The sequence below is a fragment of the Plectropomus leopardus genome, chromosome 12 (genome assembly GCF_008729295.1).
Source record: "Plectropomus leopardus isolate mb chromosome 12, YSFRI_Pleo_2.0, whole genome shotgun sequence".
In the NCBI taxonomy this organism is placed as follows: domain Eukaryota; kingdom Metazoa; phylum Chordata; class Actinopteri; order Perciformes; family Serranidae; genus Plectropomus; species Plectropomus leopardus.
Window position 1 is genome coordinate 29,909,645 of NC_056474.1, and position 13,216 is coordinate 29,922,860.

General features: G+C 42.0%; 1 protein-coding gene across 1 annotated transcript in view; it reads left to right on the forward strand.

Moving 5' to 3' along the window:
• The window catches only part of rab2a (RAB2A, member RAS oncogene family), a 33,874-nt gene extending 22,360 nt beyond the window's left edge, over positions 1 to 11,514 (forward strand). The window contains exons 7-8 of the mRNA XM_042497080.1: positions 1,717 to 1,785; positions 8,969 to 11,514. Of these exons, the coding sequence (XP_042353014.1) occupies positions 1,717 to 1,785; positions 8,969 to 9,064 (165 nt within the window). The 3' untranslated portion in view covers positions 9,065 to 11,514. The remainder of the gene's footprint in view (positions 1 to 1,716; positions 1,786 to 8,968) is intronic.
• Positions 11,515 to 13,216: the final 1,702 nt, after the last annotated feature.

The following is a 13,216-nucleotide window of genomic DNA, read 5'->3' on the forward strand; positions in this document are numbered from 1 at the left end:
GTTTATATTTCCTTATCCTAAATATTGTCTCTCCACTATTCTCTTCCATGTTTTATCTCCTCAGTTTTGTGTTTCCTCTTTATTTTCTTCCCAGCCCTGCCCCCGAAAGGGTGCTGGGTGGCCCCCCAACTATTTTCCAATTCACAGTAAAAATAAAGTGATTCACACTTAGAATTGTTTTTGCACTTTTAGTAAACATAAGGTGTCAGCATGCATAAAGCACCATCCAAATAGAACTTGTTCATCAAAAAAATGCCAGTGGAGGATCTCCAGGACCCCCTCGACAGAGGTCTTAGCTAAACCTAATGTGCTAAAATCTAGAACCTAGAAACGCCCTAAAATCCTAGAAACGGGCTAAAATCCTAGAAATGTCCTAAAATACAAGAAATATGCCAAAGTCCAAGAAATATCCTTAAATCCTTGAAATGTCCTAACATCATAGAAACATGTATGAGGCTGTTGCGATTAGCCCCTGGCCTCCTGTCATATAGCACGTGGACCCCAAGCAAAGCAAGTTGAGTATACTTGCTTCATTCTTTCCTTACCCTAAATATTGTCTCTCCACTCTCATACATGTTTTAGCTTCTCAGTTTTGTGTTTCCTCTTTTCATTTTCTCCTTGGCCCTACACACTTAATATTTCTGAGAAATTCAAGAAAAGGAAACGCAGAGAGCTGTGCAGGAACAAGGGGTGCAGTGATGTGTTGAAGGAAGGAAAGAGGACAGGAGTGAACAGGACAGAGTGCACCAGAGAGCACCCTTGGGCTCCTATGTCTATTTTCAGACCGGGTGTCAGATAGAAGTTCAGGACATATTTTCAGTTCTTTAATGACTCTGCTTAAGAAACACACTTCTTCTGCTTCTTCTTTGCCTGACAGAGTTGTGTGTGTATGTATGCGTGTGTGTGTGGGCTGTTGGTGTTTCATTGTTCCTCCATAGACTGAGGTGTGTTTGATGTCGTATTACACAAACTGCACTACAAGTTGATCCCAGTTGCTCTCGAGTTTAGACCCTTGACACACAAACACTAAGAGACGGTCCCTGGAGATATCAGTCATCAGGGAGCTTAATTCCACTTTTTTCTTAACGTCTGTGTTGCTCGTAGTACTTTCAGTAGTTGTGTGTGGAGCCGAGTTAAAGCTAACTTTTAAACCCAGCATAATGAACAGTTCAGTTTCACTCCCACTGCCCCTGCTGTTCTGCTGCTCCATATGTGCCCAGAATATGCTCTGCGTTTCGAGAGTGTGGTATAATCAACAAACAAACAAAATACTGTATGTATTCTAACAGTGTTCCTTATGAATGGTCCAGCTTCAGATATCTACAAACAATACTTGGCGGCAGATGTTTTAATTGTGGCATGCAGTCACAAATAATGAACATGTGGGGAAACCCTGAGATTTAACACATCCATTGACACCCTCAGGCATGATTTTGACACTGAGAATGATAGTTTCCTGTGATCGATTACAATTTCCTGCTAAAAAGAAAGCAAAGTCATGTTAGCAAGAAATATTTAGTAGTTGGAGTCTGGTTGCATTGACCTTCAGAACTTGTATTGAATCTGTTTTACATTCCTAATGATGTGTGTCTTTTTGTAAAAATCATTTTCATAAGAGCCAAGCAGTCTCATTTACAAGAGTCAACACACAAATATGAATCTCTCTCTCTCTTTCTCTCTCTTCTGTGTCTGTCTCACTTCCTGTCTCTGTCTCAGGCTTTCATCAACACAGCCAAGGAGATCTATGAGAAGATTCAGGAGGGAGTGTTTGATATCAACAATGAGGTGAGACACACGGTTAACCTCCTCAAACCTCTCCATTCTTGTACTTCTTTAATAAGGCTGTCTTCCTGTCTCTTCCAGTCTTTGTTCTCCTATTTTCCTCTCCTCTTTCTGCTTAGTGTAGTTTTCCAGCAGTGTGTGTGGTTTGCCACGCTCGCTCTCTCCTCAAAAAGAAGGGGGGCACCCTCTTCTCTGCTTCCTTTGACTCCAGCCAAGCAAAACTCCCTGCGTTCCTCCTCTCCCCTGCTCTATTTTCCACTCGCTCTTTCTTCACTCTTCAGCTCTCTCTCTCTCTCTCTCTCTCTCTCTCTCTCTCTCTCTCTCTCTCTCCCTCCCCTCTCTCTCCCTCTCCCCCCCCCCTCTCTCCCTCTCTTGGCATCTTGCCAGCTCATAAATTCCTCACATCCCACAAGGTCTCAGTCATTCGGCAAGAAAACAAACACCCAGCCAGTCAGTCTTCAGTTTGTAAGCTTCCTATCCAGCCAGTCAGTAAGTTTGCGATCCAGTCGGCCAGATGGTTATCTTCTCAGTGGAACAAGTTATCCGGGCAGGAAAGTCAAGGCTCCAAGCCTGCCAGCAAGTATGCACTTGTCAGCAAGTGTTAGTCATAATACTTTCATATTAAAATTGCAAACACCAAAATCGTAGTTTTTGCATGAAAGTGGAGTGCATCCACATTGCCGTTTTCATAAAGATCTTGATCAACACGATAAGGTTTAATGCTTTAATTCCTAGATCGACATCAGTTTTCTTATAATTTGTCCAGACACAGTTCACAGGCATTTTAACCTTTGAAACCAGAACAAATTTATTTGATTTCCTTAAAAAAAAGGCAATCAGCAACTTAAAAAATGTCCTGCAAATTGCAACAAAAAAAGTACCTGAAAATTGGCCAAAAAAAGAGAGATTATGAGAACATTATCCAAAAAAAAAGGAAACAAGGAATAATGTCCAGCAATGTATATTCATAATCAGTACAATTATTTATTAGATTAAGTTACAGGGGGAAAAAAGTATATATTTATGTTTTTATGTCTATTTACTATTTTTATTTTATTTTTACAGTTTATGTAATTTCCTGCTTTGTTTTGTTTTTTGGGGGGGTTACCTCTTTTTTTGTGCTAATTTTCACTTTTGCTGTAGTTAACTAATATCTTGCTAATATTTGGGTAATTTCCTATTAAGTTGCTCATTGCTTTTGTTCCATGTGTTTGAAAGAAATCCAGCCAAGTTTCTCAGATTTCACAGGGTTAAACACATGGAAAAAGGCAGAATCATGTCTTTGTCGTTCATTCACAGGTAACGTCTGGAAACATCTCAGCCCTCATTAAACACTTCTCCAGTATCAAGCAACTGAACAATCATAAATTAGTGCTCACAATGCTACTGTAAAACAGGCAAACTGGTTCCTGCGCTGCCGCACGGAGATGTTGATCAAATGACTGTCTTATGATTGATGTCTGACAAAATGAATCCAGATTACCGACAATCCCTGCGCTGTGTGATCAGCTGTACTGATTTAAAACCAGTGATCAAGTTAGAAAGCTGTGTTCTTAACTTTACTGCTGCACAGCACCCGACTACCCAGATGCATTTGAGTGTTTTCCAAAAACTCAGTTTCCTTCATTCCAAATGCACAGTTGGTGTTGTCAGAGTTGATCTGCTCTGAGGACACCTTTTTCGGTCAGAAAAACACCGGATTAGGTGGACAACTGGAAAAAAATAATTCAAAAATGAAGATTTATGTCCATTCTATAGATGGGCATGAGTACTCAAGTACTCATTATGACATCAATAGAGCACTTGCCGCCGCTCCTACCACATGTGAACCAAGCTTGTGCAGTATCACAGTGTTATGGTTTACCTGGGTACCAAATCTTGAAGGTATGTTTTTCAGTATTGTCATAAATACAGGCACTCTTGATTCTATTAAAATCATTGTATGTAGTGCACAGTGCACACCACCACAGCTCCGTCTCATGTTTCTACTGGTGGAACAGGCAACTGAGCTGAAAGACACAGCAAAATCTAGTGGTGGAGTTACAGGACTGTAAACAGCTGGTGGCCAGCAGGCACTTTTTCTTTTTTTTTACATCTAATTTGGCGAATTTTAGATTTATTTCGACCAGAAGGAGCAGGTGATTGTTGGATCAGTGGACATACTAACTAGATTACAAGCAAAAGTAACCAAGATGTTTTGGGCGAGTTTCATTATGTTTCTGTCAAGTGTAAATGAAAAGTGTTTGATGGTGAGGTAACAGCTGTTTAGATCACTGAACAAATGTGAGGTGTGGGAAGTGATTCAGAGGTGTGGAGCAAGGCAAAGCTAATGTGGCCTTTAATTTGGATGTACTCTTTGTGAAAACTCACAATCACGTCATAAATCTTGCTATAAATGATGTCACGGTCCACACAGACCATCCTCGTGCAGCGTGCACACGCGGCCCATATGTCCCAACAAACATGTGTGAACATGTCCGTGAATGCAGGCAGCCAATTTAGTATATAAACAGAACAGTGTGCCTGCCCTCTGTGTTTGTTCATGTCTGTTTGGGAGTGTATCTGGCCCTTCAGCCAGCCAGCCGGCAAGTCCAAGCGTTAGTCAGACAGGACTGCAGTTCGCCAGCCAGCCAGTGTTTTTGTTATTAGTAACAGTATAAGACAGAGTGAAGGCAGGCCGGCCAGCCAAACCACATCAGCTGACTGGCTGAGAGAGAGCGAGGGAAGCCCCACCAGAAATGTTGGCAGCCACTATGAGAAAATACTCACACACACTTACTCACACACACACACACACACATGGCCTTAGCTCAATAAATGTGATTTAAAGGCATACAGTGTTTCCCAGAGGCACTACTGCTACTGAGTGTAGGAGGGGGAGTTACGCTGAGAGGGAGAGAGATAAATATATACAGAGGGAAAGAGCGAGCCACAGAGAGAGAGAGAGAGAGAGAGAGAGAGATGATGAAACACAGAGAGGGAAAGTGAGCAGTACAGAGGGAGAGAGAAACAGAGCTCCAGTTGAAGGGATGAGAGAGATGAAAGAGCTGTGTCTCTCTACCACCCACCTGCCTGCCTCTCTCTCTGTTTCGCTTCTTTTATAAGTGCTTTTCTTTCTTTTTTTGCCTTGTGTCCTTGAGTGCTGCTGGTGTTTCCTTTGCCTTTGTGCAACGCAGCAGCACCTGTTGCTTCCTCTATGATGTGATCTAATGGGAGCCCCTGTAGGCGCTTTGCAATGATAATCTCACCATGAACACAATGACACACTCATTCTTTAACATTGTTTTCATTTAGTGAGTGATTATTATAATATATTATAATTGTTTTGGGTAGTAGCATTTTTTTCTTGACATGACAAATGCACACCTGAGTTTAATTATGTTTATTGTTTTGAAGACTAACAATCAAACAAATTACACAAAAATAACAATCTAAAGCAGAGATACCCAACTTAAGGCCCACAGGCCAAATCTGGCCCCTTACAAGTTACTGCGTGGCCCCCTACCCTTGTTATAATCCATAATAAAAATAAAGTGATTCACATTAGGAATTGTTTTTGTACTTTTAGTATACATAATGCATGATTTATGACATAGTCACCATTATCCCTGTTTGTAAAGTCGGGAGGTGGGCCAACAAAAGTTATAACTTTTAAATAATTTTCATTTTTTATTTTATTTTATTTCCATCAGGCCTGCACTAAACATATTTCTGCATGGAGTTGTCGGTTTTCTCTTTTTAATAAATACATCCGGACTGCATAATTGGGTCTTTTTCTCAGTTTTTGTGCTTTAGCCGCCTAGCCGACCTATCAAGTCATATCAGAAGAAAAAATCCGTCCAAGCTTCCTCCAAAAACACAGCAGTCGCATCAGCAGTTGTTACTAAAGCAAACTGAGACTCCAAAGGAAGAGGGGGCTACAGGGGGAGATCCAGAGAGAAGCTTCCAGTCCATAGTGGACACAACCACTTCCCTTGAGGCAAGTTTTTCCAACCTAGTCAAGATTTTTGACACCTTCATGCGGTCTCAGATGGAGAGTGAAAAGAAGCAAGAGAAAGAGAATGAGAATGCTGGGCTCAAGCTGAAGCTCAGCTTCCTCAACAGCCAGATTACCCAGCTGCAATTGGACATGGAGGCAACCAGGTCACAGCTGCAAGCATTTGTATCAAGCACAGTGACTGTGGAAGAACCAAAGCTGATGAGGTTGGAGGACTCAGACGATATTGAACATTTTCTCACAACTTTCGAAAGATTGGCAACAGTTTACAATTGGCCACAACAGGACTGGTCTATCCGACTAATTCCCTCACTTACGGGTAAAGCAAGAAGTGCTTTTCTAGCTATGGACCCAGCCCACACTCAAGATTATGACAAACTGAAAGAAGCAGTTTTAAAGAAGTATGATGTCAACAGAGACACTTACCGCCAGCGCTTCCGTGCCCCAGACACGTCAGCAGACGAGTCCCCTCAGGAGCTGTATACCCGCCTCAAGGAATTGTTCTGCAAGTGGGTAAATTTTGATGTTGCCAGCAAAGAGGAAATCTTAGAGAAGATGGTCCTCGAGCAGTACCTGAGGGTCCTCTCTCCAGAGTTGAAGACGTGGGTCAGAGAGCGCGATCCTGCAACAGCAGCAGAGGCTGCAGAGCTGGTTGACGTCTATCTCATTGCACACAAGGGTCCAGGGATTTACCATTTCGCTGGACCGCACCAAGGGAAGGATAAGTCTGAGGGAAAGGTTAAGGGGAGAGGTTCAGTCTCTCCTTGCCAGCCTAGACCAAGCAACACACTGTTTCAGGACAACACAAGAAGCAAAGCTCAGCGAGGCAACAAGGCACAGGTTGTCTGTTACACCTGTGGTGAGGCAGGCCATACAGGTCCAGTTTGCCCCAAGAGGAAACACAAAGCTACCAGTCTCTGCTATGTTCCTAGACCTGAGTTTATTGTTCCCTCTGAAGAGCAGGTAGACTTCCCTCTGATCACTGTGCAGCTCAATGGTATACGCAACACAGCCCTTTTAGACACTGGTTGTTCACAGTCCCTTGTTCAGTCTCACCTTCTTCATAGGGAGTTGTGGAGTGAAGGGGAAACAGTCCCTGTCATCTGTGTCCATGGACATAAGGAACAGGCCCCCACAGCTGAAGTTTACATTAAGGCTAAAGGAAAGATTTACCTCATGAAAGTTGGGGTTGTCCCAGAATTGCCCTATTCCATCCTTCTAGGGACGGATCTGCCAGCCCTGTATGACCTCATCCATGAAAGCAGGGAAAGATTTTGTGGTACTGTTGCACATTCCAAAGCAAGGCAAGCAGCAGTAGTCCCTGAGTCACTACACATCTACCACCAAATTACCTTAAAGGATCCCAAGCCCCTTCCCCTGCCTGTCTACAAGGTCCCAGAATGCCTATTGCTAATGTTGAAGAGGGAGCTAGAGGTGATGAAGGATCTGGAGGTTGTTAAGACATCCTCAAGAAAGTGGATTAACCCATTCACCTTGGTCCCCAAGAAATATAGAACCTTGATGTTCTGTTTGGACTTAAGGAAAGCAAATGGGGTCAGTAGACTGGACTTGTATCCCATGCTGAATATCACAGATCCGGTGGAGAGGATTTGGGGTTCAAGCTACATCAGCACTCTTGACCTTTACAAGGGCTACTGGCAGGTCCCCTCTACCCCAGAAAGTAGAGAAATCACAGCTTCTAGAACACCCTTTGGATATTTACAGTTCACTGTCCTTTCCTTTGATCTTCATGGTGTCCCTGCTACTTTCCAAAGGTTGATAGACAAGGTCCCGGCAGGCACAGAGCTGTTTGCGGCAGCCTACCTTGACAACGTTGGGGTGTTCAGCGGCCCATGGGAAGAGCATCAACAAGCGATGTTGCCCAAAATCCAAAAGCCAGGCCTGACCATCTATCATGACAAGTGCTCCCTGGCCAAGCAAGAGACCCAGTGTCTGGGTTTGGTTTTTGTGCTGGAGAAGAGGGTAATCCAACCACAATGTGGTAAGGTGAAAGCTGCGAGTCTCTCTACTAAGTCTCAGGTGAAGTCTGTCATGGGCCTGGCTGGCTGGTACAGTTATTTGACACCAGGCTTCTTAACTATTCCCATGCCCCTCATAAACCTCACCATGAAGAATCAGCCCAACAGGATGCTGTGGATGGCAGAAAGTGAGGATGCCCTCCAGACCCTGAAAGACACTCTGGGCAAGGAGCACATTCTGAAAAGCCCTGGCTACAAACAGCCTTTCACAGTCCAGACTGATGCATCGGCGATGGGCATCAGAGCAAGATTACTGCTCCTCAAGGTTCATCTACAAAAAGGGGGGTCATCACAGGATTAGCCTGTGCCCAGTAAAGTAAGATTCACACTCACACGCTGCATAGCAACTACCATTAATAATTTAATTAAGCGTGCTTGTAGATGTCTGTGCTGTAGTATAAGCGTAGCATGACTTCACATAGTCATTATTACTCCTGTTTGTCATTGTCAGGTGGCCTGAGGAGAAAGCGCTTAGATTTTTTTTTCATCATGGTCATCATGTATCAAAGTACACTGAATGTATGTTTAAGGAAGACACAGGGACTTGTATTTGTATGAAATATTACAATTTATTTTTAAAGAAAGGAAGGAAAAAACTAATTGTTTTTTAACAGTTCCGTCTTTGTTATAATTGAGCTGCTCTGTTTAGACTTGGAACTACCGAAAGCATATAAGCGTACTGAATTGGCTCCTGAACTGGCTCCCTGAAGAGTTTCCAGGGGGAAGGTGCCTTGTTTCCTTTGTTTCTCAGTTTTGCATTTTGGTGTTTCTTCTTTTTTCAAGTTTTGTTTTTCTTCAGTTTTTTTTTTGTTTGTTTTTTTTTAACCATACTTGCACTGTACTTATTGCTGCACAAAATTGGCATCTTTCACTTGTAAATAAATACACCTGGACTGCATAACTGGGGTTTTTTCTCAGTTTCTGTGCCTTAGCCACTCGGCTAGCCAACTTTACAGTGTGCTAGTGGTCAACAGCGTAAATTTGCATGTCTACGTCTACAAGTCTGTAAAACCGGGTCTGACACCGCCTAAACACCACGTTATGTCGCTTTCTGACTGTCATGATGTGATTACTCAAAGAACATTGTTGCAGACTTTGTTTTCCCGTCACTCATTTATTTTCTGGTTTTGTTGTCTATGTCTTCACACAGGCTAATGGTATTAAGATTGGACCCCAGCATCCTACCACCAACTCCACACTGACTGGTAGCCAGGGAGGCCAACAGGCTGGAGGGGGCTGCTGCTGAAGCCCCAAAACACACCTCCTCCTCCTTCAACCCCGACCCTTCTCCTCCTCCTCGCCCTCTCTGATCCCCCCTTGCGTTTCTACAGAACTGTCCAGGCTCACTAACAGTTTGTTAACCTCTCTCTCTCTCTCTTTCCCATTCTCTCTATCTCCATTCTTTCATCCATCCATCTCTCCCTCTCTGTCCTTTTCTCTCTCTGTCTCTCAGCCATGTCTTTCCTCAGTCCCTTGACCATGACCTAAGGGTCTGGGAGGGTTGTGTCCCTGTAAATCAACCTGACTTCCCACAGTCTTACAAGGATGGAGTCAGCTTCACCTGCAGGTTTAGCCACCAACTTCTCAAGTTTTGCAGTTCATCTTTTTTTTTTGGTCAGACAAACAGATTTTTATCTTTTCATTTTTAAAAAACAAAACCTGCTGGAATGTGAAAAATTCTGTTCCAGTGGTCGAATTTACGCACCTTTTAATTTATGAGGGTGTTGTTGGGATATTCTAAGTACCTCAGAATCCTAAAAATTAAAGCTATGTCTTCAGTAACAGTGAGGTCGTTGGTAGAGATAAAGAAACCCTCAACAACTGACTGTATGGAATAAACCACGTGCTGTGTTGTGTCTATACACACATCTGTACACGTTTTAAAGAAAAAGACAGCACATTGATAGCAGGACATGTTCCTACATGTCGAGTCAGTTTGCATGCTGTGCCTGTGTGTATAGGGACGATGTAGGTATTCCAGTATGTCGGTTTGTGAGGGTTTAGGAGGCATCCGAGTCACTCTGTATCTTCTGTCCATAAAAACAAAGTGCAAATTATTATGTTATTTTGTGCTTTCTTTCCCTATTTTTCATCACGCTATTATTTTTGTTCTCTCTCTTTGTCTTTGTGTCCTTTTTTTGTTGACTTGCAGTTGTATTTAACGAACACTACAAACTGGTTGTGGCTTAAAGTTTTTTAAATTGTCGGGAGAGAGAATAAAAAGACCAAACTGTTAAGTGTGAACATGGATCCTTTTGGGAATGACGGAAAAGGAGGAAAATTATAGAAACGTTAAGGGATGTTGAGAGCAGCCATTATGAAGTAAAGAAGTAAAAAAAGGAAAATAGATTCAAAATCAAGACTTTTTTTTGTTAACTATATTTATCGGGCACATTTCTGTGTATATATGGCTCTTTAGGTTTCTGTAGCTTTTTTTGGCCGTTCAAGGTGAAACTTGGCGTCTTGTTGTTGTCTTTTTTTTTTAACCTGGGGCTTGATATAGACCAGACCCTACTGGACCTTGAAGCAGCTTTTTAGCATTTTAAACAACTCATTTAAACCCAAAGGCACTGAGGCGTTCTGTCACATTCAGGTCGGTGGTGCCCTTTCTTTTAAATGACAAGTATGAATGATAACAGGCTGTTAACAGGGCCGCGTGGAGGCATTCAAAGTCCCTGGTGGAGAACAGACTCCAATTGAAAATGTCAAGGCATCTCCCTTTTAAGCAAGCTAGGATTTCCACCAAGAATTAGCCGGCAGATATATAATGTATACTGTTTAGAGCTTGATCGATGACTGCTGCAATGTTTTTTTGCTTTGAGATCCCCTGATGTAATAGGCACCGTTTTACTGTTATGATCATATTTTACTGCTTCAATTACTTAATCGTTCATCCCTCCCCTCTCATCCCCACTTCTTCTCTCTTCTTTCTGTCTCTCTCAGACTGTATGGTAACATTAGCTCTGTATTTTAAATGCCAAATTATTGTGTTTACCTGTGTTTTGTCGGGAAAAAAAATGGAAAAGAATCAACAAAGCCCCTATAATTTGTCTTGGAATCAGCTGCCTGCCTTAACTCCAGTCCCCCCTGAGAGATTTGGACAGCTGCTAAAATGAATCAAAGTGACCCCCTTACCTGCAGAGAGGCGTTTTACCACTAACTAAAGTTGACGATGCATTACACATGCATAGATGCACACTTAGAGAGATATGTGTAGTCGTAGGAACAGGCCTAGTTTGTATTCTGTGTCTGAATTGGGGCATTTGAAATCAATCCAAACCCACATGTTAACATTGTTTCTTCCCATCCCCTCCATGCGCACACACACCCAGCCTGCACACATTATATGCATGCATACGTCGACGATGCATTCATATATATTTCTGTTCATCTAACCTAGCTGTTTTCTCGCCAGGCTAACAGTATAACTGTAGGGAGTTTTTGGGTTTCACAGCAGTGCGAGTGAATCTCCTCAGCAGTGTGTTCCTCTTATTTTTCTCTCTCTTTTTTTATTCCTAGATATATTCAGACAGTTATTAATCTTATTCCGATGATGATTATTCTTTGTAAAGCAAAATGTAGTGTGTGTGTGTGCGTGTGTGGAGCCCAGAGGGGTTTACAGGGGGAGGATCAAGCCAAACCTGATGCATCTATCTATCTATCTATCAATGGATTGATCTCGCTATCTTATCTATGTGACCCTCCTCTCTCGCACTTCCTGCCTCTCCTCCTCCTCCCCCTCAAACGTTATTTGCTGTGTTTGTTCTTTGGAAAAAAGAAAACTTAAAAAAAAGAAAAAATGAAAATGCTATCACAATAAACTATAATAAAACATTCTAAACTCTAAACATGTCATTTTGATGGTTACGTGGAGATGGAAAAAATACAGTGTTTGAAAAAAAAACAGCTGCATTTGTATTTTCTGTCTTGTTTTTTTATGTCTGCCCATGTTTTAGGCATTAGATTTTTGGTCCAGACCATTTTTATGAACGCGATATCTCAAGAACACCATGAGGTAATTTCTTCAAATTTGGCATAAACATCCACTTAGACTCAAGAATGAACTGATTAGATTTTGGTGGTCAAAGGTGAAGGTCACTGTGTCCTTGTCTGTCTCATTCTTATGAACATGATATCTCAAGAACACCTTGAGGGAAACATCCAAGTGGACTCAAAGATGAGCTGATCAGATTTTGGTGGTCAAGGTCATGGTGACCTTGCATCCAATATATTCTCATGAAGATGGCCTTTAGGGAATGTCCTCAAATTTGGCACAAACGACCACTTGGAATTAGGAATAAACTGATTAGAATCTGGTGGTTAAAGGTCAAGGTCGCAGTGACCTCATAAAACATGTTTTTGGCCATATCTCAAGAATTCATTCACTCAGTTTTCACAATAGGAAATTAAATAGGATATAATGATGATGTTCTGACATTTATTTATTAATATCTAAGGGGTCAAAGGTCAACTGTGACATAATACTGTATTATGCAAAAACAGTTTTCTGGTCATTCCATGTCATAACTCAGAAACAGAAGGGGAAATGTGGTCAGATACGGAGTTTGACACTAATCTTGAAAGTGTGCTGAGCGCTGCCGGTGGAAACGTGTGAAGCATCAGTGCTTTCACAGACATGGATGGAAACTGTAAGTGCAGCTTGACCGGTAAGCAGAGGCATACAACTGAGTGGTGATATTTCTGTTGTTTTTTTTTGTCACCCAGTCTGCCCATGCTGACTTTTCACTGTATGAATGAATCAATCATAACGGGTCCTCATGCTGTTTAACTGTCTGATTTATCCGCTAAAATGAGCAGGGAGGGACTCGTGCGCTCTTGGATTCATGCCATTCGACCTTCAGCAGTCATGGAGATTGTATTCCCCGATGAAGGTCAGCCAGACTGAGCCTGCTTAATGAATGAAACATTTTTTAACTCATATCTAGTCAGGGAAGGTTTACACGTTTGGTGTATATGCAGAGGCTTTTAAGCACTGCCCTACGTAAAATCTGTGCATTTGCAGGAATATTCCACATTTCTGAAACATCAGCATATATAAAAGTTGGCTTGGAGGCCCAGGACCTCCCCTGTAATATTTAGAACATGTGTAGGGTTCCCATGGTCTTGGAAAACCTGAAAAAGTCATGGAATTTCCCAATCACATTTTTCTGGGCCTGAAAAAGTCATGAAATTAGTAAAAATCATAGAAAGTTTTGGAAAAGTCCTGAAAAATTTGCTATACCTTATGAAATAATTTCAATAATTTTCTGTCAATAACCCTCCACGCACATTTTTTTCTGTAGCTATTGACATAACAAAGCTCAAATGTTTGTCAGTGTGTGACATTTCATTTACACTTATGTGCGTTTCTACAGTCTTCCTCTGCTTTCTGTCTCTT